This window comes from Eptatretus burgeri, unplaced genomic scaffold (genome assembly GCF_056783735.1).
Source record: "Eptatretus burgeri isolate ZD-2024b unplaced genomic scaffold, Ebu_testis_v1 Ebu_testis_scaffold_373, whole genome shotgun sequence".
NCBI classification, from domain to species: domain Eukaryota; kingdom Metazoa; phylum Chordata; class Myxini; order Myxiniformes; family Myxinidae; genus Eptatretus; species Eptatretus burgeri.
In genome coordinates, this window is record NW_028222322.1 from 15,001 (window position 1) to 39,252 (window position 24,252).

The 24,252-nt window shown below is 45.5% G+C and overlaps 1 protein-coding gene across 1 annotated transcript in view; it reads left to right on the forward strand.

The window, feature by feature from the left end:
* Positions 1 to 24,252, forward strand: part of LOC147007235 (dynein axonemal heavy chain 17-like) — a gene marked incomplete at its 5' end in the record, with an annotated part of 45,009 nt that overhangs the window by 13,325 nt on the left and 7,432 nt on the right. The window contains 15 exons of the mRNA XM_085867484.1: positions 742 to 959; positions 2,695 to 2,902; positions 3,104 to 3,219; positions 3,527 to 3,719; positions 5,150 to 5,385; positions 5,518 to 5,640; positions 7,403 to 7,607; positions 7,829 to 7,993; positions 8,097 to 8,237; positions 12,198 to 12,368; positions 13,735 to 13,857; positions 15,857 to 16,050; positions 16,262 to 16,410; positions 20,305 to 20,432; positions 22,944 to 23,171. Coding sequence (XP_085723610.1) covers positions 742 to 959; positions 2,695 to 2,902; positions 3,104 to 3,219; positions 3,527 to 3,719; positions 5,150 to 5,385; positions 5,518 to 5,640; positions 7,403 to 7,607; positions 7,829 to 7,993; positions 8,097 to 8,237; positions 12,198 to 12,368; positions 13,735 to 13,857; positions 15,857 to 16,050; positions 16,262 to 16,410; positions 20,305 to 20,432; positions 22,944 to 23,171 — 2,598 coding nt within the window. The remainder of the gene's footprint in view (positions 1 to 741; positions 960 to 2,694; positions 2,903 to 3,103; positions 3,220 to 3,526; positions 3,720 to 5,149; positions 5,386 to 5,517; positions 5,641 to 7,402; positions 7,608 to 7,828; positions 7,994 to 8,096; positions 8,238 to 12,197; positions 12,369 to 13,734; positions 13,858 to 15,856; positions 16,051 to 16,261; positions 16,411 to 20,304; positions 20,433 to 22,943; positions 23,172 to 24,252) is intronic.

Here is a 24,252-nt window from a genome sequence, read left to right on the forward strand (position 1 = left end):
TTGCTGGTACATGATAACAAGCTTTGATGATCTCTCCCATCGTCCTCCCTTCTCTTTCGTTGTGTAAAACCTCCCTGATCTCTCCACAACTTCGTAACAGCTGATGTGATGATGTTTCTGAGTTTATGCAGGTTATTCACCCCCCCCCCCCAGCGTCGAAGAACTTCATCTTGATCTCCTTTTACCGAACACATTTCTCCACTGCACTCACAATTGGGGCACCACTTATTCCCAGACATAGCTTTGAGGTGGGGAAACTTTTCACCATTTCCTGGTTGCTGGGGGCACAGCCTTGCCAATGATGCAGTGCCTCCTTGAAGGTTAGAGCAGAAATTTCTAATTTGGCAAGGGTGCAGTCACGAAGGACACTTTGGGGTCTTTGACGTCCACCAACTACTGCCGGCAGACAGGACACCCAGTTTAACGTCCATCCGATGGCCGGCACACACATTTTTGAATCGCCGTGCCCGTGAAACATCAGGATGACAGTTTATACCTGGGTCGATATTCATACCCAGGCGAGACAGCTTGGAGGTGAATGTATACACCTCTCAGGCCGAGGCTATCCTACTAGACCCTTCTTCGCTGCAAACAGCACAAATAACCTCCCTGACCTTGACGCCTTTCCTATTCGTTCATTATCTGGAGCTACACCAAATGGACAGGGCTCGAAGTCATCTGCTTTCAAACTGAATTGCATTTGCGGAGTCCATAATCTTGCATCGTTTAACACTTTTGCAGAACAACCTGACAGAGCTCAAGTCATTCGGTGCCCCTCCTGCAGCTGTCGTCAACGTGGCCGCCGCAGTCATGATCTTGCTCGCTCCAAAAGGGAAGGTGCCCAAGGATCGCAGCTGGAAGGCATCCAAAATTGGTATGGCAAAGGTCGATGCCTTTCTTGATAGTCTCATAAACTACGACAAGGAGCACATCCCAGACACGTGCCTCAAGGCTGTGCAGTGAGTATGTTTTTGAACAGTTTGCGCACACTTCATATAATTTCATGAATTGCTTCATTTCCCACACTCCTGATGTTAATACTGCCCGGGAATCCTGACACACAATCTTGCTTTCCCTTATGTGCAGATTCATCCCATCTCGTCCACAGCCATCATACCCATCCTCTTGCCCCTGGTACCCAGAATCCTGTGGTGAGGCAGTTGCCTTCAAACATTTTGCCTTCTCTTCGTGGAAAGCGAATCCGACCGAAGGCAATGTCAGATCATTCCACAAAGCCCGGAACAAGTGTGCGTCCACTCAAAGGAAAGCCCGAAAGCATCATCCGGCCCACATAAAGACTGAACTCTCAAACCTGTCCCCTTCTTCGAAGACCTGGTGGCGCCTTGTTGAGTCTGTCTCTGGTGTACGTGCCCCTGCCATCCATCCCTTCACTCACGACAAATGGCATCACAGCCGACGACGCTCACGAGAAGGATGAATGCCTCAATTCTGTGTTTGCTTCCAAATCTTGCATCCACAACCTGTCACTCGCTGCACCTGCAATAACCTGTCGTACCCCCAACTGCTCCTGGGCACTGTCTTTCCCACTTGAGAAGGTGCAGAGGTTTCTCGGAAACCTCGACTCCGATTGTAATGGATTATAATCCTCTTTCTGCTCTGGTCACTCGATCGTTCTCTCTGGGTCAGTTCACGTCTTCCTGGAAGGTATACAACATCACTGCCACTGCAACACACAAACATGGTGTAAAAAAACGCATCCTCTTAACTCCAGGCCCATTATTTTGCTTCCACTTATTTATAAGATAGGTCGTGCAATATATCGCAGTTGACATCAAACCATTCCTTTTCCTCCGACACCATGAGATCTCAGACCATTATTGAAGTTTCAAATCCGGCCATTCTACCCTGGACGTGCTGCTTCTACTTTCCCAACAACGGAAGGAAGCCTTCGATCTCAGACATGAGATCTTTTTTTCATTCCATTGAAAACCCTGCCTGTCGCTTTGCTGATGATTCCACCCTCTCGAGCATTTGATAAAGTCAGGCACCCTGACTTGATCTCCAAACTCTCTGCCTATGGTATCTAAAGCCTCCTCCTCTCATGGCTCACTGACTTCCTCAACTCCCGTCGTAAGTTTGTCGCTTTCAGCAGGATCCTCCAATCTTCTCTCCCTGTCAAGGTTGGAGTGCCCCAAGGCAGTGTCTTGTGGCCCAGTCCTGTTGCTCATCTTCATCAATGATCTTTCCGATTCCCTTGAAAATGCTGCCTGATCTCTTTGCCGATGATTCCACTCTCTGCCGCGTCATTTCTCATCCTTCGGGTCGACAAGCAGCAGCTTCTTCCCTCTCCGCAGATCTTGATATCGAGAATCAGGAGTTGGTACAACACCGGAATGTGTATCTCAATCCAGACAAATCGCACACACCTCCATGTCTCTCCGAAAGGACTCCTCTGCCATCCCCGCTTTCCAGTCCCTCTTCTTACTGTGTTTCGTTCAGCTCGTGTGACGCTTTTTCTCCCACACGTGTCCGTATCCCCATTCCCCTTGGTCTGACTCTCTCACTTTTACAATGCTGTTGGTGTTTCCCTCCTTTTGTTTCCTTCCATTTTGTTGCGAGCTCTTCCACACGCCTCCATCACGTGTATGTACAATAAATAAATGTCACCTTGTTCTTCTCTTCCACTTCCACTGACGTTGTCTGAAACGTGTTTGTTACACTGATGTACACCAGGCCGTACTTGGACAAGAAAGAATTTGATCCCGACTTCATCAAGGCCAAATCCTTGGCTGCAGCGGGCCTTTGCTCCTGGGCCATAAACATCGTTCTGTTTTATAATGTCTACTGCAATGTGGAACCGAAGAGAAAAGCACTCGAGGAAGCAAACACTGACCTGGCACCTGCAAAGGATGCACTGGCGACGCTCAAAACCAAGATCGCGGTACGTTCTGTGTGTCCACGCACGACTACGTGCTCACGTGCACGTACACCTGTCGGTGGTCTGCGTGAACCATGAACGTTGACACATGTCACGTGGATGTGAACAAGAATGCATTTTGATTATTTTATAGCAGTGACTGAATAAATATATATATATATATATATTTTTTTTTTTTTAAATAAATGCTTCTTTAATTGCCAGGAACTGGATGCAAATCTCGCCAAGCTGAAGGCTAAGTTTGACCAAGCAACGGAAGAAAAACTTAAATGTAAGAAGGACGCCGATGCCACGACCGCTACAATTAACCTTGCCAACAGGTAAACCCATCAAGCTCTTTGGAATTTTGCCTTTTGACTTGGAAGTGGCAATTATCATATTGTCTAGAGGTGTGTGTGTGTGTGTGTGTGTGTGTGTGTGTGGGTGTGTGTGTGTGTGTGTGTGTGTGTGTGTGTGTGTGTGTGTGTGTGTGTGTGTGTGTGTGTGTGTGCGTGCGTGCGTGCGTGCGTGCGTGCGTGCGTGCGTGCGTCCATGTTTTAAAAAAAAATTTTGTCTGAATGGTTCAGGGACCTGTTGTGCAGAATTTTCCGCTTGTTTGTGATTTGTTTGACATGTTGTCCCCCGCAGGCTGGTAAGTGGCCTTGCATCGGAGAATGTGCGTTGGGCTGAGGCCGTGCAGGGTTTTCAGGATCAAGAGAACACTCTCTGTGGGGATGTGCTTCTCGTCACGGCTTTCTGCTCATACCTGGGTTATTTCACTCGAAACTATCGCACAGATCTCGTCGATGAACAATGGCTGCCTTTTCTCAACAAACTTGAGGTTTGCGCGGTGCAGGTTTCACTCGGAAGGAATCATCATTCATTTACTGATTATTATCTTTACACACAAAATCAAATTTCGCAGTTTACACGCACTTTGTCTTCCTTATGTCCAGTCTCGAATTAATTAAAAACTATAAGGACGCTCTTCGACATTGTGACGTCAGCAGATATTCCTCCGCCCACATTATAACATCATTATACATACTAGTAACACGTTTGATTTAAATCCCTGAATCCAGATTCAAAAAATTAAATAATTCTGGCTGCCAGACCACGTGACCGATTAATTACTCGTGAACACCCTGGTGTTCCCAAGGCTTGGGGAACATGCGGGTGAAGTTTCCCCTCAATCTGTCAAGCTGTTCTGGAGAAGGAAGATTTTTAAACACTTATTCTTCAATAAATCAAAGCTCCCAAATCATGTCATGTATGACGTCATCGGTGCAGAAATTTTTTGTTCCTCGTGGATAGGCAATCATACCTGGAAAGTTTTGCCTCGATCAGTTTAGCCGTTTTTGGAGGTTTTTTTGAAAGTTTTTATGCAAAAACAAGACGACTGCTGAACCACGTGACCGATGACGTCACCAAAAATCTTCTGTGGACCATTTTATCCATAGATGACCCTCAAAAATTTTTTAGCCCAAGATCCCTGGAACACTCAAAATTTTTCACCGATTGGATAAGAGCATTCGACGTGTGCAATTATGACGTCATAACGAAGCCATTTTTCCCCCTTGGTGCGGTTTCTCAGGGAGAGGTCCAAAGTTTTTTTCCTATGACGTGAACGATGACATCATAATTATGATTAAAATATTCTGCATGAGCAGTCGCTCTGATGGTGAAAATTTTGGACAAACAGACAAACGCTCTGATGGACAAAGAGACAAACGGACCCAAATGCAATACCCTCTCTGGCGAGGGCAATCAGCATGGATGGATGGACGGACAACCCTAAAACATAATGCCTCAGATGACTTCGTCAGCGGAGGCATAAAAATATAATCACCTGAGCCCGAGGACAAAACTCAGGTGCAACGTTTCCAGCGAGTCTTCGTCCAGCAGTATGTCCGCATTGTGCACGAGGTGTTAAATTCGAGGAGGTGTGGGGGAAGGAAGGATGGCGAATGGGACAAAATCAAAGGGAAATTAGTTACCTCTCATGTGGGTGACAGAATGGAAGTCTTTTGTTCATGGCTGGATCATGTAATTTTATCCATCTTTACCTGAAGTACATTGAGTTGACATGTGTGTGACTTTTTAACTTTGAATCTGAAATCTGAAATTCGTATTTATTGTTGTGAACTCAGCAAGTTCAATTGTTTTTCTTGTCAGACCCTACCTCTTGCCAACCAAGGTCAATGTGTAAGCTTCCAGTGATAACCTATGAAGCCCCCGTCCGCACCGCATCCCTCACTTCCCAATTCGCAGGTACCTATTCCAATGCTCCCAGGCCTCGACCCACTGACTTTGCTGACTGATGATGCAGAAATCGCTTCCTGGAGTAACCAGGGCTTGCCAAGCGACCGTATGTCCATTGAGAACGCCTCGGTGCTGTGCAGCACTCAGCGCTGGCCACTTCTCGTGGACCCCCAGCTGCAAGGACTCAAGTGGATAAAGAACAAGTTTGGCAGCCAGCTGAGAATCATTCGCCTCGGCCAGCATGGGTAAATGAAAGTGCATCTCGGTTCAGATGTGACCGTCGTCTGAGCTCCCTCACAAAATGTTTTTTTTTGATGAAGCGGATCACATTGTTGTGCAGTCATTCCTTCGATTTGCCTTTCTCTGCCTGTCACAAGATACCTGGAGAGTGTGGAGAGAGCGGTGTCCGATGGGGCCACCCTGCTCATCGAGAACATCGAGGAGACGATCGATGCCGTGCTGGACCCTCTGCTGGCTCGAAATACAATCAAGAAGGGAAAGTACATGGTCACAAGACCACCCTCACCAGACCAATCTATTATCTTATAGATAATTTGCGCCAATCTGTCTGTCCGTCCGTCCGTTTGGGGCGGGGCTTCCGACATTCAAGGACGGGCTTCAAAATCGACTCGCCGCCATTTTGTTCGCTTCTCTTAAATCTTTAATTTTAAAAATGTCCTTTTGTATGCTGCACACGAACGAAAAGAGTAATTTCAGTTTTCAGTGGACAGAAGGGTGCCCACATCCACCGCCGACAACACTTTTTCCCAGTGACTGTATTCTTCGACAGTCGCCACAATATAGCATCGTAAAAGTAAAGTATCATTTCAAACAATCAATGGCATTGCATTTGTTCTTTTATGGCCTGCCAGGATAGCTTAGACTCTCAAAGGATTGCACATTCGGCATTGAGCTACCTTGCCAGGGTTGGAATCGATCAATCGGAGAGACGTGAAACCGGAGGACGTGACGCGTTGCGTTTGGAACTGCCATTTCCAAAATGAATAAAAGAATGAGGCAACAGAATGAAACAGCCGATGAATGTCATAATAGACTTGCACAAGAAGCGGAAAGAAAAAGAATGAGGCGGGAGAATGAAACGGATAATGTCTGATCCGCCGCTCATTTTCGGCCTTTCAAATCAGAACCATCCCCGACTCTGCAAGGCGGTCCTGAGATTTATGAAAGAGAGCGGGAAATACACATGGGATAAAGGACTACCCAAATTCATCCACCGCTGCTATGGCTGCTATGTTTGGACGCTTGACGTATATAGAGCCTCACGGCTCTGAAAACACCATTAAACAACAACGACGAAGAAGAAGAAGAATGAGACGGCTGATGAACTTCAACAGAGTCTTGCACGAACTCAAGCTGTCCAAATGTCATACATTTCTGTGCCCGTGGGTTTCCCATGGGTGCCCCACTGGTACGAGTAGAATGCGAACCATGGTGTCTGTCCGTGCGTTCGTCTGTCTCCCATTTCCGGCAGATTTCGCAAGCAGGATGTTTTGCCCTTTTTTTTTAGACAAATTCAACCTCCGCCGCCCAATGTTGCACCACCGTTTAACAGCGGCGGTAGAAGTAGCTCAGAGCATCGGCTCTGAATGAAACCACCAGAGTCCAATTTTTTTTTTAAATAGCGAGTTTTGGTACAAAAATAAATAGAAAAAAATTGTTTTCCATTGTGTTCTGTTCTTGTGTGTGGCAGTTTGGCTGCCAGTTAGCTTTCATTTCTTGGAAGTGATGCTGATGCTGTGCCTCTATCAGTACACTGGTACTCACTTTGCCAGCCTTGGAAAGATGACAGGCTGAGTCAACCCCACCTGGTGTTAATTCAGCAGCCAATGGGGCTCAAACTCAAGACCCAAAGATCCTAAGCCAGCTACCCTAACCACTAAGGCAACACCTTGCTATAAAAAAATCTAAAGGTGAAAAATAGATTTTGAATCACCAGTGAAGAAAAATAGAACAAAAAAAAAAGGGAAAAAATAGCAACCACTTTGGTGTGACGAAAACAAAGAATAGAAAAATAGTGAAAAAATAGGAACAAATCTGGAGTAAAAAACACACGGTCCAGGAAAATAGTGAAAAAAGTCAAGCTCAATGATGCCAGAAGATTTGAGTAACACCTGGTCATGACAACAGACACCATCAATGTGTTAACAGTAAATACCACAACGGAAACATTTATGCCGTTCATTCGTTCACAAATGATGAACAATGACAGCGGCAACGGCCTTGCTTTCATTCCATTAACAGATACATAAAAATCGGAGATCGAGAGGTGTCATACCACCCAAGCTTCAGACTCCTGCTGCACACGAAGCTGGCAAACCCCCACTACCAGCCCGAACTGCAGGCCCAGTGCACGCTCATAAACTTCCTCGTCACTCGTGCCGGCCTTGAAGAACAGCTGCTTGCTACAGTGGTAGCCAAAGAGAGACCGGATCTTGAGGAACTCAAGGTCAGAAAACGTGCTTAAGGAAGTATACCTCTCAAAGTGACTCCTATCTCCATCAAAACGCAGTATTTCAAAAGAACAACTGTTTGAATCACTGAAACTTCTTGTGATGCTGAATTGTATTGAGATCGATGCTAAAAAAAAAAAACATTTTCCTCTTCTTTGCGTCAACTTTTATCCTTTCACAGAGTCAGAGTGTAACAGTGTGTTCCGGTATGATTCAGGCCAACCTCACAAAACAGCAGAATGACTTCAAGATCTCTCTGAAGCAGCTGGAGGACTCTTTGCTGGCCAAGTTATCTGCCGCTTCTGGGAACTTCTTGGGTGACACAGAGCTTGTCGAGAATCTAGAAAGTACAAAGAACACTGCGACTGAGATCGAGAAAAAGGTATGGAAGAAGATTTGGATTATTTATTTGTTCTTTTACGAGTAGCCATCAATCATGATCTGTTTTCGGTGTTATCGGTGAGCAAACGTGGGCTACCTCGCAGGTTGCAGAAGCGAAGGCCACGGAAGTGAAGATTAACGAGGCTCGGGAATTCTACAGGCCAGCAGCAATACGCGCCTCGCTTCTTTACTTCATCCTGAATGATCTGAACAAAATCAATCCCATCTACCAGTTTTCCCTTAAGGTATGTGCATTTGTATCCTTGTCGTCCCAATGGAAGTACACCTAAAATTGAGTCGATTGGTTATATCGAGACACCAGACGATTATATCAGTCAGAGACCCAGACTTCCAAATATACTGAACAAAAATATAAACGCACCAAGCGCAAAAATATAAACGCACCAAGCGATTGTTACTATTTTACCTCGAACTCATTAATACTAAATCTTCACAACAATTTGGTTATAGAATCCATGACAATTGAGCATTAAATTTCAAAGAGTTCCTTGAGAATTCTGGCGACAGTCTTTGCGCTACAACAGCCGACACAACCGAGGTGTCACTGTCAGAGTTCACACAGTCAGTAGCGGGTGTGTCCACCGTTGGCGTCGCGCAGAGCGGTGCATCTCCGGTGCATGGACATCACCAGATTATCGATGGTGGCCTGAGGGATGTTTTCCCATTCCTCCTGGAGAGCCACACGGAGCTGGCGGACGTTCTCTGGGACTGCGTAACGTTGTCGTACGCGTCGATCAAGAACGTCCCAAAGGTGCTCGAAGGGCGACATGTCGGGAGAATATGGAGGCCAGTCGAGGACATCAATGTCCTCCTCACCGAGGAAGTCCATGCAGATCCTGGCAACATGGGGGCGAGCATTGTCGTGCTGAAACGTCACATGGTGAAGGCGCACAAACGGTACGACGATGGGTCTGAGTATCTCGTCCCTGTACCGCTGCCCGTTCAAGTTGCCTTCAATGAAATGAAGCCGAGTGCGCTCTCCATGGCATATGCCTGCCCACACCATAACACTGGCACCACCGTGTGACACCCGACGAAGGACATTGGCGTCAGTGTAGCGCTCCCCAGCCCGACGCCAGACGCGGAGTCCGCCATCAGCCCGATACAGCTGGAACCGCGACTCATCGGTGAACAGCACTCTCCTCCATCGTGCGAGGGTCCAGCGCAAGTGAACATTGGCCCAGTTCAGTCGGGTCTGACGCCGGACTGCAGTGAGGGCGAGTCCCCGGTGTGGTCGGCGGGCTCGGAGGTTGGCCTCCCTCAAGTGGTTATGCACCGTCTGGGCTGAAATGCGCCTGTTATGCAGCCCGACAGTCTCATCGGCAGTCCTCGTGGCCGGTCGGAGTCGATCCCGGAGATGTTGCAGCCTCATGTGATGATCCTGACCGGCGGCGGTCACACGTGGTCGCCGGGCATGTGGGCGGTTCATGGTGCTTCCAGTCTCTCTGAGGCGCGTTCTCAGGCGGCTAATGGTGGAGTGGTGGACATTGAAGTGTGCTGCAACGGCCCGTACTGACGTCCCAGCATTCAGCATGCCAATGGCGCGCTCCCTCAAGATTTGTGACATCTGTGGCATGTTGACATTTGGCACCAGTCCACATTTTGCCACATTTTGGGGAGGCCTTTTATAGGGCAAGCTATAGGGAGTGTTTGTGTCCTGGTCACGCTCACTGACCATCACTCTGTCAAGCCCCATGGTACTCATGGGAAGGATTACTCAACGTGTGAGTCCACACACTCAGAGTGGTCAATTTCAATGGGAACATCTGTCTTGAGCAAAACAAAGGAACCATTGCTCAAACATATCATCGGTTTGACCATTTTCCCATAATGGCAATCTTGACTTAGATATTTAGGTTGGTGCGTTTATATTTTTGTTCAGTATATATATATATATATATATATATATATATATATATATATATATATATATATATATATATATATATATATATATATATATATATATATATATATATATATATATATATATATATATATATATATATGGCCGAGGCTCGTGAAAGAGTAAGTACACTGAACGGATCAGGACGTAACAAACAAAAAACAGGACTCTAAACACGCATGGGGTGGACAAGACGGACACAGAGGATGCATGGGGTGGACAAGTTGGACACAGGATGCATGGGGTGGACAAGATGGACACACAGGATGCATAAGATGGACAAGATGGACACAGAGGATGTATGAGATGGACAAGATGGACACAGGATGCATGGGGTGGACAAGATGGACACACAGGATGCATGGGGTGGACAAGATGGGCACAGAGGATGCATGAGATGGACAAGATGGACACAGAGGATGTATGAGATGGACAAGATGGACACAGAGGATGTATGAGATGGACAAGATGGACACAGAGGATGCATGAGATGGACAAGATGGACACAGAGGATGTATGAGATGGACAAGATGGACAGAGAGGATGCATGAGATGGACAAGATGGACACAGAGGATGTATGAGATGGACAAGATGGACACAGAGGATGCATGGGGTGGACAAGATGGACACACAGGATGCATGGGGTGGACAAGATGGGCACAGAGGATGCATGAGATGGACAAGATGGACACCGAGGATGCATGAGATGGACAAGATGGACACAGAGGATGTATGAGATGGACAAGATGGACACAGAGGATGTATGAGATGGACAAGATGGACACAGAGGATGCATGAGATGGACAAGATGGACACAGAGGATGTATGAGATGGACAAGATGGACACAGAGGATGCATGAGATGGACAAGATGGACACAGAGGATGCATGAGATGGACAAGATGGACACAGAGGATGTATGAGATGGACAAGATTGACACAGAGGATGCATGGGGTGGACAAGATGGACACACAGGATGCATGGGGTGGACAAGATGGGCACAGAGGATGCATGAGATGGACAAGATGGGTGCAGAAGAAAACTCGAAGGCGGGAACATTGGAAAGAGGAGGGATTTGTGTGGGGTTAACGAGGGTAGAAAGAAATTATAGTTTTGGATTGGAGACGATATAAGATGGTAGTGAACAGTTGTCTTGAAGACCTGTTGGGGAGAATGAGACTGAAGAGAATGTGGAAGTTGATTCCACAGGTGGGAAAAAAGAGTAATGAATGAGAGGAGATGAGCAGTGATCCTGGATTTGGGTAGTTACACCAGAAGTTGGTTGATGGTGGACCGTGTGTGCCCTGCAGAAACCTGGGGTGGGATGTGGGTTGGGGGGGCATGGAAAGAGAAGAGGGTGCAAGACCAGAAAGGAGGCAGTGGAAGACAGATAGACCACCGACCTGTCAGCGATGGCGAAGTGATTGGCCGATAGATTCAGCTTCATCGTGGGAGATGACGATGATTTTGAAGGACTTTCTTTCCACGGCGACAAGCTGAGCATGAGGTGGTGGGGGGGGGTCAGCCCATATGGGAGAGCAGTACTTCATGATGCTGGGGTTGAAGGTCTTGTCGGTGGATCGTAAGATAGTTTTTCAGGTGTGCCAAGGAACGACGTTGGATGCCCAGTCGGCTGCTGGCTTTGGAGGCCAACTTTGAAATGTGGTTTACCCAAGAAAGATCATGGCTGATATTGAGATCCAGGAGTTTGAATGACTGAACTTCCTAAAGAGGATTGTTAATAAACTAGATCGAAGAGTTTGCCAGATGATCTGTTCGGAGAAATCGAGAGAGAGAGAGAGAGTGAGAGTGTGACGATTCCAATTATTTTGATCCCCACCACCTCCTTTGATGATTTTATCTTCACCCTCAGGCAGGGGTTGACTTAGTGGTTATGGTGGCTGGCTTGGGATCCTCGGGTCCTGAGTTCAAGGCCTGTTTTCCGCTGAATTAACACCAAGTGGGGTTAACTCAGCCTGTCATCCTTAGACTCAGCCTGAACGGACAGGTTCTATGAGGACTGAAAACTGAGGACGGGAGAGTCAGATTGGAGGGTAGTGAAGAAGATGAGGTGGCTGAGAAAGAGACAGGGACAGCAAAGGAGTGCAGCGAAAACGAGGCCCCCAGTTTAGAGTGCGGATGAGTCAAAGACCTGATGGATTTTTAACGTTTTGTTTTTTAAGTCCAGTATGTACTCCATTTAAAATGACCGATGACGGATCCTTTGTTACACATCACGAGATTGTAAAACTTTCATTCTTTTTTCACTCTTTGCAGGCATTCAAAGTCGTGTTTGAGAAAGCGATAGAATGGGCAGAGCAAGCTGAGGAAGTTGTTCAGCGTGTTACCAATTTGATTGAGGAGGTGACCTTTTCTGTGTTCAACTACACGAGCCGTGGACTATTTGAACGTGACAAGCTCATCTTCACCGCACAAGTCACATTTCAGGTGAGCTCGTTGTGCTGCTTGAGTTACCCCTTGTGGAACACTTCTATCATTGGTATTTCTTCATGAACCACAATATTATTTGGAGCAATAAACAAATGGCTCCATGTTTGCTTCAAAAGGCTGAATGCCGAAACTCCTTGTTTGCTTCAAAATCTTGTGTCCGAAACCCATCGCTTTCTGTACCCACCTTACCCAGTCGCACCCAACTGTCCCTGGACTCTATGTCCTTTTCTCCCGACAAGGTGGAGAGTTTATTGTCACACCTCGACTCAGATTCTGCAACCGGTTCAGACGGCATCAGCCTGCTCTTCTCCTCTTGCTCACATATCAGATCCCGAGACATATCACGTGCTTTCAATACGGTTTGGCACCCCGCCCTGCTCACCAAACTCTCTTCCTTTGGTGTCCAACACCATCTCCACTCATGGCTCGCAGACTTTCTCTCCTGTCGCAGTCAACGTGTGGCCCTGAATGGAGTTCTTTCATCCCCTCTTCCTGTCCAGACTGGAGTTCCTCAATTCAGTGTTCTGGGCCCTGTTCTTTTTCTGGTTTTCATCAATGATCTCTCCGACTCTCTGGAAAATCCTCTTTATCTATTTGCTGATGACTCCACCCTCTGCCGTACCATCTGTCATCCCTCAGACTGGCAAGCAGCAGCTTCTTCGCTGTCTGCAGATCTGGATAAGCTGGTCCAACATGTGGAACTGGACTGGTTGCAGAATCACAAGCCGGTCCAACATGTGGAACAAGCTGCTCTTTCAATCCTGAAAAATCTCACACTCTCACTGTCTCTCCGAAAGGACCGTCTGGAAACCCCACCCCCCCCCCCGCTCCCCCATCTAAAGATAACAAAAAACAATGACCTCAACCATCGAAGATTCGGTGTTCTTCCATGATAAATGATGAGAAATTAGTTGTGTGGTGGGGAGGGGGAAGGGGGCCGAAATGGGCCACTCGAGGGTGTTCGATCGGGAGAATCTTCTTCTTCTTTCGGCTGCTCCCGTTAGGGGTCGCCACAGCGGATCATCCGTATGATCCGCATAGTGATTTGGCACATGTTTTACGCCGGATGCCCTTCCTGACGCAACCCTGGTCGCCTCTTACGACACAGGGATATGGTACACCTATTTTAACCGGGGTATACACCGGCCCAGTACACTGGTACTCATTTCGCCGACCTCGGAAGGATGACAGGCTGAGTCAACCCCGTAGTGTATTAATTAAGTGGCCCAACGGGACTTGAACTCAGGACCTTTTGGATCCCAAGCCGCTGCCCTAACCACTGCACCAAGACCAGGCTCATGTGTTCGATCGGGAGAATAAAGAGTTCATTAATTCTGCGATGATTCTTATGTTCCCAACACAGGTCCTCCTGATGAAACAGGATATCAGTGCAGCGGAACTTGATTTCCTGCTTCGGTTTCCCGCCAAAGCTGGCTTGAACTCTCCAGTTGATTTCATATCCAACCAAGGTTGGGGAGGAATCAAGGTATGTTGCACACAAAAAGGCAGCCATTCCTTATTTTGTTGCCTCGTATTTCCCCCTCCAATTTAAACTCCCTCATATTAAATTAATTAATGGTTTCTGCTCATTTGATCAATTTAGCTGCAAGTAACAATGGACCGTGGGTTTTGTGAAAAGACCATCTGGGCAACCCTCCCATCGACCTCCGTAACAATCCTCTTGAAGATTTTTCGTCTTCACTATCAGCCATGATCTTTGTTGTGCCAATCACATCTCGAAGTTGGGCTCCCAAGACCAGTTGCCAACTGTGCATCCTGCGTCATACAAAATCTTTCCCTGGCACACCTGAACTTTTATCTACCGAAAAGGCTTCTCATCTGCAGCTTGATGGAGCACTGCCCTCCCCTCTGGGCTGGCTCCCCTGCCTCAGGTCTTGCTCAGCCTGATGCCTGTGACATCAAGGCCCTCAAGATCATTGGAATCTCCTGCGATGAAGCTGAGTCTCTGGACCTATCACTTCGCTATCACAGACAGGTCGGTGGTCTCTCTGTCTGACACCGCCTCCTTTTTGCTCTTGCTCCCTCTGCCGTTTCTGTGCTCTGATTTGCTGTCAGTCTCCATATTTGCTGTCTCCTTGATTCCCACAGCGATTGTCATACTTTGATCAACATGATGTTTATTCATTCCATCATGTCTCGAACAACAGCCGAAGAGATCTGTACTTTGGTCAGAGGAGCCAAACAGGGCAGATGAGGAACTACTGATCAGATTGGATGTAAAGTTGGTCTCTACCATGTCCAGAAAGGGAGGACACAACATGTGCACAAATTGGGAAGGCCACAAATTGTCTGAAAATTGTCTGAAAATTGTCTGAAGCGGGGGAATGAACTCTCAAGGTAAACTGTGATTCACCACCAAGGGTGAGGTCTCCACTGTTGATGGAAAAGCAGAAGAGTCAGAATTAAGAGTCAGGGCCAGTTCAGAGAGGAACGTTTCTGCTCAACACACAATGTCTGGAGAAGAGACAACAACTTGAATGAAGAGATTGGTGATGTGAGACCAGATTCCTCAAATGTGAGAGGTCCATCCTGTTAAGGTATGGGGAGGAATAAGAGCTGAAATGGTGTGAAGGGGGGAAGGTGGTGAGGGGTTGTTGGTGAGAGAGATGCAGTGGCTGTTTCATATCGGGCAGGTTAACCGCCATGTGGTTACACTCACTGAAAGTCAGATTCCAATTCAGATCGCATCCCAATCTCAGAAATATGGAGGCACACATTGTGGAAGAGACCAATAATGATGGAGCAACTGGAAGATTCAGCTGTGGGTGGCAAAGAATAGGAAATACTTGAACACAAGGCAGGGGTAAGGAAATGGGGAAAGTATAGAGAAAGGAAATGATATTTTTAATCTCATTTGAATCTCTCTTAGCAGCAACCGCTCGTTGGACACAAAGTCCGACCAGCGACAGCCAAGGATTCTCCGAAGAGACCTGGTACCAAAGGAATTAAGTCTCCATCTAAGATCCTTGATCATAGTCCAAGTCTCACATCCACAGAGCAAGACTGGAAGCACCAAGGACCCGAAGACTTGGACTTTCGTCCGGCCACACCCCATGATCCAGTGAATCCATGACTCCTCAGGCCCGACCCAGACGTCTGTTGACCTCTGGCTCACAGCCAGCAAAGGGGGGGGGGGGAGGGGGGACCAACTCCATATTAATGGCCATGATTTTGGAATGAGATGTTGGACAAGCAGGTGTCCACATACGAATATGGCCACGTGGTGTATTTCACACTTGTACGGCCCCACGTTCAATAAGTGTTATTTTTCACTGTTGTTGCACCTTTTCCTTTCAATAGAAGCAGCTGTCATTGTGATAGTGTTAATTATTGTTTAATGGGATGAGCGTGTAAAATTAGTGCTCGAATGGCAAACAGACGAGCTTTACCTGCTTGACAGTGAGGGCCTTGTTTCGATCGATCATGTAATTGCAATCCCTGGAGAAGCTCCAACGTGCCTCCAGGCTCTCTGTGACATGGAGGAGTTCAAGAATCTAGACGGAGACATCGAGGGTTCAGCGAAACGCTGGAAATCGTTCGTGGAAGCAGAGGCAGCTGAAAAGACGACATTTCCCCAGGAATGGAGGAATAAATCAGCGTTACAGAAATTGTGCATGATGCGATGCCTCCGTCCCGACCGGATGACTTACGCCGTCTGGTAAGACTTTCGATCGTGAACTTCTGCTGAGGATTTTTTTCTTTTTGCAGAGATTTTCATCCAATCAGCGTTATCCTTGTTGAGAAAGGGATTTGACCGATGTCGGTGCAAACAATTTTATTTGGAGAGAAAACTTTCAGACGTCTTGAAGTCGTCTCTACTTGAAGCATTTCGTTCAACCGTTGTTACTTTTTCTTTTACCCCGTCCCAGGAACTTCATTGAAGAAAAGCTCGGAACGTGTTACGTCGAAGGCCGTAGCCTGGACTTTGCGAAATCATACCAAGAGAGTGGCCCGGCAACGCCCGTTTTCTTCATCCTCTCTCCCGGTGTTGACCCTCTCAAGGACGTCGAGGCTTTGGGTGTGTTGGCGTTCTGCGATGCGAGCAGAGTACCCGCCCCGTGGGCACTCTTGTTCCAAGCATGCGACATAACTTTATTTGGGCGGTGTATAGGTAACTGACAGCTGGGTTATGTGCATGAAGCAAAAACATCTCCACTGCGCTGGAAATCGTGGAGACTTGTAATACCCTCTCTCACCGGGAGTGGCGCTACACGATACAAACACATTTACATAGATAATTTGTTTCTCTCCCTTCCCCTACCCCCCCCCCCCAAGAGCACCAGCAAATGTAAAATCACCCCCACTACATTAATTGGGGTCATGCTGATCCTATTTAGGAAACAATAAAGAAGATACAGCTTGGAACTGGAGAGACGCGATCGGAGATCGCTGATGGTTCCCGGTGTAGCCAACTCATAACATCAGCCAATTGAAATTTTCCTCATAATGGAAAAAAAATATATAAAAAACCCGGAAAAATTAAACAATTTAAAATTTTAAAATGATTTAAAATTTGGGGGGGAAAAAAATTGAAAATTTAAAAGATATATTATAAAATGAAAATACCCATATAAAACACTGTGCGTTTGTGTATTTGTCTGTCCGCTTTCGTAAGGACGATTTAAGAAGGGTTGTTGAGGGCAATCGTTTAACACGACGGTGTGTTCACTTCAGTCTATTTTTCAGGATTAAAAATAAACTCCAAAAACATTTCTCAAAGAAGAGTAATTACGTCTCTTCTATCGGAAGTGTAGACGGTGTCGAGCAAACCGAGCCTCAAGGGCGGTGTACAGAAGCATTTTTTAAAATAACAATAAATACAAGGCGCAGGGAAGTGAAGTTCACTGCACGTGTCGCGTCACATAGGCAGAGTTAAACGAGTTGAATCCTTGGGATGTCGAATAAATAAAGAACATTTTTGCGCACCTGACGCTCGGCCGAGGGTTCAGGCTTCGGCACGCTCAATGAGGCTGTACCCTCGGAATGAAAGGTCCCAGAAGATAAAGTATATGATCACATTTGTTCACGTGGTGTTTTAAAATAACGCTTCTTGCTACGAAACATCAGATCTTCCAGTGTGTTTGAATATTTTGAATAAAGCAATTACAACCCGTCGTTTTTGACTGTTTTTATACGAGTATGAAACAATTGAAAAAATTTTATCATCTAACTTTTTATCCGCGTCTCGCGGAGCGAACGTTGGCTCTAAGAGAGCTCCGCGTTGTTCTTCTTGTTGTTGTTCTTCTTCTTGTTCTTCTGGTGAAGACAAAACCTTTACGACTCGGTTCTTTTATATACAGGATCCGGATCTCCTTCAAACTAAACATCTGTACACATCCTCGCATTGAGGGTGCCTTTTGAGAGCGTCTATCATGAACTTTTAAATATATTCGGACATTTGCTTTAAAGTTTCGAAAACTTCACGTTACTATTTCAGGATTATTCCATTTAATGTATTGTAATTTCGTAAATACATTATTTATTTCGTAAATACACTATATTTCGTAAATACATTATTTATTTCGTAAATACACTATTTATTTCGTAAATACACTATTTATTTCGTAAATACACTATATTTCGTAAATACACTATTTATTTCGTAAATACACTATTTATTTCGTAAATACGTAAATACACTATGGCGGGTCTCGCTATTGGCTTAATCAAGGCACGTGACGAAATATCGGAAGTTGTTGTTGTTGTTGTTTTTTTCTTCTTCTTCCTCTTCTTGTTCTTGTTCTTCTGGTGAAGACAAAACCTTGAGAACGCGGCTCTTGGACACATTTGTCCTTGTTTTAAAAAGGGAACTTGAAAGAAATTAAATAATTGAAAAATAAATAACTCAAAATTGAAGAAACAAAAAAACAACAAAAACCACTGACAATGGGAAAATTATTTATTTAAAAATTAAATAATGGGGAAAACATTCATTCCGAAAGTGGGACACCACACCGACAATAAACGCTTAATCCCTCCCTCCCTTCAGGGAACCATAATAAATAGACCTGCCGACGTCACAAACAATTCTGTTCATTTATTCACATACGTGTTCGTCACGTGACACTTGTTTGAAAACCCTCACCTCCTTCAAAACGTCACATGCTTCGTCACCTTTACTGTCCATGCTCATTGAGACACCTGAAGTTACTCTGTTAACCTCATCATTGCCCGACCCTGGGGTTGTGAAACTGAACCCTCACCCGCTTTGTTCTGCATCTCTGGAAGGTTTTCTCTCCGACTGTGACATGGTGGACGTTTACAAATCCGTTCATCTCATATTTTGTTTGAAATGGCACTGCACCTTCCGGATAATCATCACAACCATTGTCATTTAATTTTTTGGCGTTTAGCTGTGTCTGTTTGAATCCAGCAACAACATCGTGTTTGGTGCATTCTGTGCATTCTGCATGTGTTGTGAAAGTCCTGCGAAGTGGAAGGAGGTTGTTTTCACCCCTGTCTGTCCGTTTGTTTGTCTGTCTGTCTGTCTGTCTGTCTGTCTGTGAGCAGGATATCTCAAAAAGTTGTGGACGGATTCGGACGAAACTCAGTGGATGCGTTGGGCGTGTGACGAGGACGAATCGATTCACTTTCGGTGAAGAACCGGACACAGGATCGGACCACCAGAATTATTTAATTTTTTAAGTGATTATTCATCATTGAGAGATCGGGCCAAAGACGTTATCCATCCATCCAATGGGAGCACACTCTGTGCAGAGCATATCGGTGCTGCCGAAGCACGCTCCTGGGTGGCTGGGCACAATCCTGGACCGGTCACCACTCTGACACAGGACAATTGAATGGCTCAATCATCCCAGCAAGCTGGTACTCACTTTGCCGACCTCAGAAGGATGACGGGCTGAGTTAACCACACCTGGTATTAATTGAACAGCTGAGCAGGACTTGAACTCAGGAGCCTAGGATCCCAAACCCGCCACCCAAACTATTAAACGAACACCGGGAATAAAATCGAGATATAACAAGATACTTCAAACATTTATTGGACTCGGAATGTTCTACAGGATCAAGCGTTGAGTGGCGGAGGTGTGCGCTCCACCGAGTGCCCTTCTCGTTTCATCTGATGTCGACGCGGCCCTGTATCACTCTGTGGATATCTTCATTCGTTTCCTGTTGAGATGTCACGGAGAACGTGTCCCAGCCGCACTGATATATCTTTACAATCACCTTCCTGATTCTTCTGTCCTCTTCCTTTGACTCCTCTTCCCTCCACTTTTTGTCCCCCGCCCCTCCGACAAGGTCTGAGACTGGGGATATTAACATGATCTCCGTCCGTCCGTCCGTCTGACCGACCAACCGATCGTCCGTCCATGTACTGCAGCATCCGCGATATTTCAGACACTGTTGAGAATTTCGCTTTCATCTTAAAGATATCTATTTCTCGTGACATCATCGCAACCTCATTTGATCACGGCGATGATTGTCTGGATTGTGTTGCCATGGCAACCGTCTCAGCAACTTAACTTGTGCACGCGATATTTCAAAAACCGCTCAAGATTTATCTTTCCACACCAGACACATCGATTCCTCACACCACTCAGAAGGCGGCGGACATGGAGCATCAGTTCCTTGTTCCTTATTCATTGTGTCCTCTGGCTTGAGTTGGCCTGCTTGTTCAACACAGCCAGCTGCACGCCACTGAAGTGAGTGTCAGTGTTCCCAGGTCACGTTGACTGTGCTGCTGGTTTCTCTCATTTGTTCGTCTGGCTTATTGCGATCCGTCATGCACAACTCTGAAATCGCAGTGACGTCATACATTTATTTGAGACTGCACCTACCGACATGTGACTTGTTTTTAAGTTTTAATTTTTCTTGTCTTGCTTTTGCGAATCAACTCTTGCCAATGTTGCTTGGGATTATAAAATGTAAGTAATTCTATATGTCATCCATTCAGGAAGGAAGCTCGGTTTCACATTTGATAATGGCAACTTCCACAACGTGTCACTGGGTCAGGGTCAAGAGGTCGTAGCTGAGCAAGCACTGGATGTGGCAGCACAAGATGGACACTGGGTCATCCTGCAGGTGTTTTGTGCGATCGTATATCACGATCATTAAATCACAATGATTTGAATCAGCAGGGAGGAGATGGAGGGAATCGTATTCAGGAATATTTTCTGTCGTTCCTGAGATTTGTTGAACCTCAGATGTCAGTGTGGTTTTGATGATCCTCACATGTCAGTGTGGTTTTGATGATCCTCACATGTCAGTGTGGTTTTGATGATCCTCAGATGTCAGTGTGGTTTTGATGATCCTCAGGTGTCAGTGTGGTTTTGATGGTCCTCAGATGTCAGTGTGGTTTTGATGATCCTCAGGTTTCAGTGTGGTTTTGATGGTCCTCAGATGTCAGTGTGGTTTTGATGATCCTCAGATGTCAGTGTGGTTTTGATGATCCTCAGCTGTCAGTGTGGTTTTGATGGTCCTCAGATGTCAGTGTGGTTTTGATGATCCTCAGATGTCAGTGTGGTTTTGATGATCCTCAGATGTCAGTGTGGTTTTGATGATCCTCAGGTTTCAGTGTGGTTTTGATGATCCTCAGATGTCAGTGTGGTTTGATGATCCTCAGGTGTCAGTGTGGTTTTGATGGTCCTCAGATGTCAGTGTGGTTTTGATGATCCTCAGATGTCAGTGTGGTTTTGATTATCCTCAGATGTCAGTGTGGTTTTGATGACCCTCAGATGTCAGTGTGGTTTTGATGATCCTCAGGTGTCAGTGTGGTTTTGATGGTCCTCAGATGTCAATGTGGTTTTGATGATCCTCAGATATCAGTGTGGTTTTGATGATCCTCAGGTTTCAGTGTGGTTTTGATGGTCCTCAGATGTCAGTGTTGTTTTGATGATCCTCAGATGTCAGTGTGGTTTGATGATCCTCAGGTGTCAGTGTGGTTTTGATGGTCCGCAGATGTCAGTGTGGTTTTGATGATCCTCAGATGTCAGGGTAGTTTTGATGATCCTCAGATGTCAGTGTGGTTTTGATGATCCTCAGATGTCAGTGTGGTTTTGATGATCCTCAGATATCAGGGTAGTTTTGATGATCCTCAGATGTCAGTGTGGTTTTGATGATCCTCAGATGTCATTGTGGTTTTGATGATCCTCAGATGTCATTGTGGTTTTGATGATCCTCAGATGTCATTGTGGTTTTGATGATCCTCAGATGTCATTGTGGTTTTGATGATCCTCAGGTGTCAGTGTGGTTTTGATGATCCTCAGGTGACAGTGTGGTTTTGATGGTCCTCAGATATCAGTGTGGTTTTGATGGTCCTCAGATGTCAATGTGGTTTTGATGATCCTCAGATGTCAGTGTGGTTTTGATGATCCTCAGATGTCATTGTGGTTTTGATGGTCCTCAGATATCAGTGTGGTTTTGATGGTCCTCAGATATCAGTGTGGTTTTGATGACCTCAGATGTCATTGTGGTTTTGATGATTCTCAGATGTCATTGTGGTTTTGATGATCCTCAGATGTCATTGTGGTTTTGATGATCCTCTGATGTCAGTGTGGTTTTGATGGTTCTCAGATTTCAGTGTGGTTTTGATGGTCCTCAGATGTCAGTGTGGTTTTGATGGTCCTCAGATATGTCAGTGTGGTTTTGATGGTTCTCAGATTTCAGTGTGGTTTTGATGGTCCTCAGGTGTCAGTGTCGTTTTGATGGTTCTCAGATGTATCTCTCCCAATCCTTCACTTGGTGTGTCATTCAATCTACCTTTGTGACCTCAAACTCCAACACTCAATCTGGACATGGGAGGGACTCCCCCATGGGGAATAATTTATTGGCAACTCTGACGTCATAGGTCACATGGTATGGCAGCTCAATTGGATTAAAGGGAAAAATTTGGAAATCATTTTCTCCGAACCGGCTAAACGAAAGAAATTTAAACTTTGCAAATGTCGTATCTCCCCATGGGGTATACAGTGTGATAACAGTGACGTCATTGGTGAAGTGGTATTCCAGCCACAATTGGTTGAATCGAAATCCTTTTCCGGAAAATCTGAAACTTCATATATCTGATCTATGACCCTCCGTGAGTGACGATTAAACTTATGACGTCATAGGTCACATGGTATGTCAACCACGTTATGTTGAAGGAAAAAATTTGGACATCATTTTCCCCAAAACCTCTAAATTGGAAAAATTGAAACTTGGCATTCGTCATCAACTCCCCATTGGGGGTATACAGAGTGATAATGATGAAGTCATCGGTGAAGTGGTATTCCAGCCACAATTGGTTGAATCGAAATCTTTATCCGAAAAATCTGAAACTCCATATACCTGATCTGTGACCAGATGTGAGTGAAGAATTAAATTGATCACACATTATGAATAATTTGTCTGTCCATTAGGTATACATCATACATGTCACTATCTATTAATATCTTGCGTCGTTTATGTTTCCGAGTTAATTCCTGCATTTGATAAATATCTGTGCATAAAGCTGTTCTTCTCAACCATTGCCACCACAAAACTGTGCACAAAGCCATTGTGTCGTGAATGGAGCATGTGATGGATTAAAACCTGTGATTGGTGTGATGTGGGTAGAACATCCACTTGGTGTCAAAATGGCTGCCTTTGCTGGACAAGAAGGTGGAGAAATACAGCTTTGGTTCTCACGGATCCTTTCGTGTGTACATGAGCGCTGAACCAGCACCTTCACCCGAACATCACATCATGCCTCAGGGATTGCTTGAGAACTCCATCAAGATAACCAACGAGCCTCCCACGGGCATGTGTGCCAACCTGCACAAAGCCCTCAACTTGTTCAACCAGGTGTTGTCACGTGATTGGTGTTCCCCTTTTCTCATCTTTCTTACCCGCTGATGAAAATTTACCTCCACCACCGAAGGTGGCCGGAGGTCATATTTTCACCCCCTGTCTGTCTGTTTCTGTTTGTCTGTCTGTCTGCCAAAAATGATTCATAGCATGATATCTCATGGATTATGACGAAACGAGGTGGATGAGTTGGTTTGGTAACAGTAACAAGCCGATTCGATTTTGGTTCAGGTCCACGTTCAGATCCGGCTTATCGGTGGGATCGAGGTACGCGCTCCACCGAGTGCTGTTCCAAGTTACTTTTTGTTTTCAGGTTTTATCCACCAATTAACATACTAAAGATACATTCCATCCGCAATTCTTGGATAAATTTAACTATTTAAATTATTATTATTATTTTAATCTATTTACAAAGTGTGAAGAAATGGACTCGTTATCCAAGTTAAATCTGACAACCTTTTTCAAACAAATATGAGCGACAACAAACGAAGGGTTCCACGTCAGATTTTAACCTGTAATCATGAATGGCTGTCTGGGTATGGTGGGAGACGTCACGTGTCCCATTCCAAGTTCTGTTCTTCATCTTCTCCAGTGTGAGGCCGATGGAGCTCACTTCCCCTTTCTCTTCCATGAGTTTTGATCGTGTACAGGACTGCGTCGAAAAATCATCGGAAGGCAAACTTAAGGACAAGACGAGGATGCCAAGAGTCAAGAAGAGATTCGATTAACTTGGTGGGATTATGGTTTTAAGAAAATTTCCTTTTTAATCTCTGGACATGAAAAAAAAACATTTAAAAACCTCCAATAACCGGTCAAAAAAGAAAAAAAAATCTGACATTTAAACCCTTTTTCTTTTACGATGGACCAACTTTATGTTTTTCTTGCAACCAGGAAGTCAATCAGACCTCTAGATAATGATCCTGGCAAGGATTCAACAAGGAAGTTTGCAAAAGTATGTTTGGTTTATATTCCTGAGAAGACTTTAGGAAACCTCCACATTTAACGATCACGAATCCGTCTGTTGCAGAGTTTCTTGGGAGATTTTGTTCGTTTCACCATTACCCAGTTGTGCGGAAGA